The sequence below is a fragment of the Neopelma chrysocephalum genome, unplaced genomic scaffold (assembly GCF_003984885.1).
Source record: "Neopelma chrysocephalum unplaced genomic scaffold, ASM398488v2 Primary Assembly neopelma1_184483, whole genome shotgun sequence".
NCBI classification, from domain to species: domain Eukaryota; kingdom Metazoa; phylum Chordata; class Aves; order Passeriformes; family Pipridae; genus Neopelma; species Neopelma chrysocephalum.
The window spans coordinates 2,882-8,420 of record NW_020938474.1 but is presented as its reverse complement, the minus strand read 5'-3'; the positions used below and the strand labels follow the sequence as shown (position 1 = coordinate 8,420).

Here is a 5,539-nt window from a genome sequence, read left to right as displayed (position 1 = left end):
CCCCCCCATACCTGTCAGAGGGGGACAGGATCCCGAAGTCAAAGCTCTCCTCGGTGACAAATCGCACATCTAGGGGGACACTGGAGGTGAGCCCCTGCCTCCCCGCGCGGGGAGGGGACACGGGGGACACTGGGGGCGAGCCCCGGCCCCCCTGCACGGGGAGGGGACACAGGGGACACGCCACTGTCACTGCTGTACCTCGGTCCTCGGCCATCGCCTGGGCCCGGGGCTGCTGCGGGAGCGGGGGGGTCAGCACCAACCCCGGCGGGGTCCCCCCGCCAGGGCCTGACCCCTCCTCAGTGTCCCCGACCCCCCTGGGGACCCGGTGGCACCGGCCAGTGCCCGGGTGGCACCGCCTGTGCCAGTGCCAGGCACCGCCAGGCTCCGCGTCATCGGGACGGGGACAGGGACAGGGAGAGGACACGGGGGACCCCCACCCGGGGGACTCACAGTGCCGCACCCCCAGCCTGAGGGTCCCCAGTGCCACACTGGGGAGGTCCCAGCCCCACAACTCGATCCTTGGGGGTCCCCAGTGCCACATTGGGGGTCCTAGTCCCGCACCCCCAGCCCGGGGGTCCCCAGTACCACATATGGGGGTCCCAGCCCGACATTCCCAGTTCTGGGGGTCCCAGTCCGACAGTGGGGGGGTCCCAGCTCCCACCCCGGTCCTCAGATCCACACTGGGAGGTCCCAACCCCACACCCCCATCCCTGGGGCACTCCAGCCCTATCCTAAGAGGGTCCCAGCCCCACCCCCCCACTCCCCGGGGTCCCCAGACCCACACTAAGGTGGTCGCAGCCCCGCACTCCAACTCCATGTCACCCCATTCCTGCACGGGGGGTCCCAGCTCCGCACCCTCATCCCTGGGGGTCCCCAACCCCATGCTAGGAGAGTCCCAGAACCACGGGGGGGTCCCAGCCCCGCACTCCCACTCCTGGGGGTCCCCAGCCTCGCACTAAGGGGGTTCCGGCCACACCGGGGGGTCCCAGCCTCACATCCTGATCCCTGGGGGTCTCAGCCCCACACTGAGGGTCCCAGCCCCACACTGAGGGGGTCCCAGCCCCACACCCCCATCCCCGGGGGTCCCGGCCCTACACTAGGGGGGTCCCAGCCCCGCATCCCGATCCCTGGGGGTCTCAGCCCCACACCCCCAACCCTGGGGGTCCCCAGCCCTACACTAAGGGGGTCGCAGCCCCACTGGGGGTCCAGCCCCTCACCCTGACCCCTGAGGGTCCCAGCCCCACACTGAGTGGGTCCCAGCCCCACACCCCCATCCCTGGGGGTCCCAGCCCCACAGTAAGAGTCCCAGCACCACAGGAGAGTCCCAGCCCCACACCCCCATCCCCGCGGTTCCCATTAAGGGGGTCCCAGCCCCACCGGGTGGTCTAGCCCCACATCCCGATCCCTGGTGGTCCGAGCCCCACACCTTCATCCCTGGGAGTCCCAGCACCACACTAAGAGGGTCCCAGCACCTCTGGGTGGTCCGAGATCCACACCCCCATCCCTGGGGGTCCCAGCCCCATAGTAAGAGGATCCCAGCACCACAGGGGGGTCCCAGCCCCGCAGCCCCATCCCTGGGTGTCCCCAGCCCCACACTAAGGTGGTCTCAGCCCCCTCTGGGTGGTCCCAGCCCCGCACTCCGACCCCGCGTCACCCCATCCCCGCTCTGGGGAAGTCCATCCGCGCTTCCCGCGGTCCCCCCGTGCCCTCCCGGCCGGTTTCCCCGCCGGGACCCCCCTGGACCCCCCAAGACGGTCCCATGTCCCCCCCTTATTCCCTCCACCATCCTCCCCTCTCACCGCCCCCAGCTCCCGCTCCGCGCGCGCCGCGGGGGGCGTGGCTTCACGCGGGGGGCGTGACCTGATTCGAACCGCCCCGCCCCTTGCGGCTCAACGGCCCCCCAGCACCCATTGGCTGGCCCTACTTACTCCGCGACACCGATTGGCCAATCTCCTCTCCGCACCTCGCACTGATTGGTTGTCCCTGTCCCGCTCGCCCCGCCCTCCATTCGTAGGGACAGGAAGGGGGCGTGTCCCGGAAGCGCGCGCCCGCCATGGCCGCCGCACCAGCCGTGCCCCCCGACTCGTGGCAGCCCCCGACGGTGTCCATGGAGACCACGTAAGGAGCGGGCCCGGGCCCCCCGCCGGCACCGGGACCGGGAGAGGCCTCGCCCACCCCCAGCCCCGCCCCCTGCCGCGGGGACAGCAGGAGCTGCCACCCCCCCCCCCCCCCCCCCCGGGCCCGGGGCTCGATACTGCCCCCCCCCCCCGGGACCGAGAAACCTCCGGGGTTTATGAGCCCGTAGACCACTCGTTATCACCAGCCCCCGGTGTCCCCCTGGTCCCTCCTTGTACCGAGCAGCCCCCACTGACCGCGAGCTCCCGGGACCGGGCAACCCCCAGGGTCCCTCCTGAGCCACCCTGGTGTCCATGAGCCCCCGGGACCGGGCAGTCCCCGGGGTCTGTGAGCCCCCAGACCCTCGGGTATCAAACAGCCCCGGTGTCCGTGATCCCCGGTGTCCCCCCCGCCCCCCCCCAGTGTCCACCGGTGTCCATGACCCCCGGTGTGTTCCAAACAGCGCCTGGTTCCCCGGTGGGCACGGAGAAGCTCCTGGTGTCTCCTAGTCGGGGCAGCCCCGGTTACCCCCCCGGGACTGGAGACCCCTCCAGTGTCCCTACCATGTCCCGTTGTTCCCGGTGTTTGCCAGTCCCAGCCCCGTTATCCCCCAGTCCTCCCAGTCCCGGTTGCCCTCCCGGTGTCCTGTTGCCCCTCATTGCTCCCCGATCCCCTCCCCTCCCCCCACTGTGCCTCTGCCCTGATCCCGTGGAGTCACAGTGGGGTGAGCCCATTTCCTGGGACCATTCCCATTCCCATTCCCAGTGTTCCCATTCCTGGGATGGGATCCCTGGTGCTGGAACTGCACTGGCAGCTCAGCCCTAATTCCCAGTGCTGTTCCCATTTCATTCCTGGTATTCCCAGTGTCCCAGGATGGGATCCCTGGTGCTGGAGCTGTCCTGGCTGCACAGCCCCATTCCCATTCTCAGTATTCCCAATATTCCCAGGATGGGATCCCTGGTGCTGGAGCTGTACTGGCTGCACGCCCCCCGCACGTGTAAGAACTTTGCCGAGCTCAGCCGCCGCGGGTACTACAATGGCACCAAGTTCCACCGCGTCATCAAGGACTTCATGGTGCAGGGTGGGGACCCCACGGGCACTGGTGAGCATGGGACACCCCCCGGGACCCCCCTGGAACCCCCCCCCCGGTGCCAGGGATCCTGCTGACCCCCCAAATCCTCCCCCAGGCCGTGGCGGTGCCTCTATCTACGGGAAGCAGTTTGAGGATGAGCTGCACCCTGACCTGAAGTTCACTGGTGAGTGGCGGGGGACCCCCGGCACACTGGGAGCCCACCTATAGCAGGGCTGGACCCCTGGGACCCCTGGGAAACTGGGAGCCTACCTATAGCAGGGCAGGACCTCTGGGAACCCCAGAATCCCCAGGATCCCACCTATAGCAGGGCAGGACCCCCCAGGACCCTGGGACCCCACATATAGCAGGGAAGACCCCTAGGACCCCCACGACCCCCAGGATCCCCCCAGGACCTCACCTATAGCAGGGAAGACCCCCTGGGGCCCCTGGGATCCCCAGGACCCTGGTCAAGGGGTGGGATATCCACCAGGACCTCAGGACCCATCCATGGTGTGACACATCCCCCATATCCCCAAAGACCCCATCCATGAGGGATCATCCATAGGAATGTCATGGCCACCATCGTGCGAGAACCTTGGCCATGGGGTGACATGTCCCCTGTGTCCCCATCCTTGGACTGAAATGTCCCTGTGTCCCTCAGGACCCCAACATGAGGTGCCATGTCCCCCCTGACCCCATCCAGGGGGGATCATCCAAGGGATAGCATGTCCCCCATGGTACCAGGACCTTATCAATGGGGTGCCATGTCCCTTTCTATGGGGTGCTGTGTCCCTGTGTCCCCACCCCTGAGGTCCATGTCCCTGTATCCCCATGTCCCCACCCCTGAGGTCCAGGTCCCCGTGTCCCCCCCGCAAGGTCCCTGTCCCCGTGTCCCTCAGGCGCCGGGATCCCGGCAATGACCAACGCAGAGCCAGACACCAATGGGAGCCAGTTCTTCCTAAGGTTCCCTAAGACCCCTCCACTGGGTGACATCTCCCCCAGGACCCCATCCATTGGGTGACATGTCCCCCAGGACCACAACCATGTGGTGACATGTCCCTTATCATGCGAGAACCTTGGCTATGGGTTGCCATGTCTTTTCCATCCCTTTCCATAAGGTGCCATGTTCCCATAATACCAAGGCCTTGGCCACGGGGTGCCATGTTCTCTGTGTACCCATCCCTGAGTCCTCATCCATGAGGTGACATGTCCCCCATGATACCAAGACCTTGGCCAAGGTGTGCCATGTCTCTTCTGTCTCCATCCTTGGAGGTGACATGAACCTTAGCCAAGGGGTGCCATGTCCCCATGTCCTCCCCCTGAGGTCCATGTCCCTGTGTCCCCATCCCTGAGGTGACATGTCCCTGAGTCCCCATCCATGAGGTGACATGTTCCCTGTGATACTAAGACCTTGGCCATGGGGTGCCATGTCCCCCCCCGAGGTCCCTGTCCCCACGTCCCCGTGTCCCTCAGGCGCCGGTATCCTGGCGATGGCCAACGCGGGGCCGGACACCAACGGCAGCCAGTTCTTCCTGACGCTGGGCCCTGCGCAGTGGCTGGATGGCAAGCACAGCATCTTTGGGCGTGTGTGCCAGGGCATGGGCGTGCTGGGCCGCCTGGCCATGGTGGAGACCAATGCCCAGGACCGGCCCCTGGATGATGTCAAGATCATCAAGGCCTATCCCTCGGGGTAGAGGGGGCTGCGGGACCCCCCCTGCAAACTGTACAGCTTTGTTGTAATAAAAGAGGTTGGGTTTTGGGGGACCCCCCCGGAGTAGGGTGTTTAGTGGGGGCTGGAAGGGGGGAGGGGTCTCTGGCGTGGTTGGGAGCCCCCCCAAAAAGGGGGTTGGGGGGGCCCTCACAGGGGTGTATAGCTGCTGGGGGGGGCAGGGGGCCTAAATTTCCCCTCCCTCTGTGCTGTGTGTCCCCCCAACGTGTCCTGGGACCCCTCAGGGTGTTCCCCCATCACCTGTGGGATCACTGGGCTTTGAGTGGAAAGGGGGGAAAGCCCCCCTGCCAAAAAAAAAACCTGGACTCCCCACGTGGCACTGGGGACCCCCAGAGCGGCACTGGGGTCTCTGTGCCACCACACATTGGGTGCCCCCTCCCCGGCTCTGGGTGTCACCCAAAGTTCTGGGTCTGGCTGTCCACCCCAACATTGGGTGTCCCCTCCCTCCAACTTTGGGTGTCCCCCTGGCTCTGGGTGTCTCCCCCCAGCTCTGGGCGTCCCCCTCAGCTCTGGGCGTCCCCCCCCGGGTATAGGTGTCCCCCCCAGTTCTGGGTGTCCCCCTCCCCAGCTCTGGATGGCCTCCTGCTCTGAGTGTCCCCCCCAACACTGGCTGTCCCCCCCTG

General features: G+C 66.9%; 1 protein-coding gene across 1 annotated transcript; it reads left to right on the top strand.

The window, feature by feature from the left end:
• Positions 1–2,000: 2,000 nt before the first annotated feature.
• Positions 2,001–4,951, top strand: LOC113962685 (peptidyl-prolyl cis-trans isomerase-like 1). The gene is made up of 4 exons (XM_027673446.1): positions 2,001–2,118; positions 3,063–3,217; positions 3,303–3,371; positions 4,661–4,951. Exons 1-4 carry the CDS (start codon positions 2,054–2,056, stop codon positions 4,879–4,881), a joined length of 510 nt encoding a protein of 169 aa, XP_027529247.1. The 5' UTR covers positions 2,001–2,053; the 3' UTR covers positions 4,882–4,951.
• The last annotated feature ends 588 nt before the right edge of the window (positions 4,952–5,539 follow it).

Excerpts from the sequence above, each read along its gene's own strand:
- LOC113962685 (XM_027673446.1), top strand. The coding sequence starts at position 2,054 with ATGGCCGCCGCACCAGCCGTGCCCCCCGACTCGTGGCAGCCCCCGACG. Across the intron at positions 2,119-3,062 it reads ACGGTGTCCATGGAGACCAC|GATGGGATCCCTGGTGCTGG; the intron begins GTAAGGAGCGGG and ends CAATATTCCCAG. Across the intron at positions 3,372-4,660 it reads CCCTGACCTGAAGTTCACTG|GCGCCGGTATCCTGGCGATG; the intron begins GTGAGTGGCGGG and ends CGTGTCCCTCAG.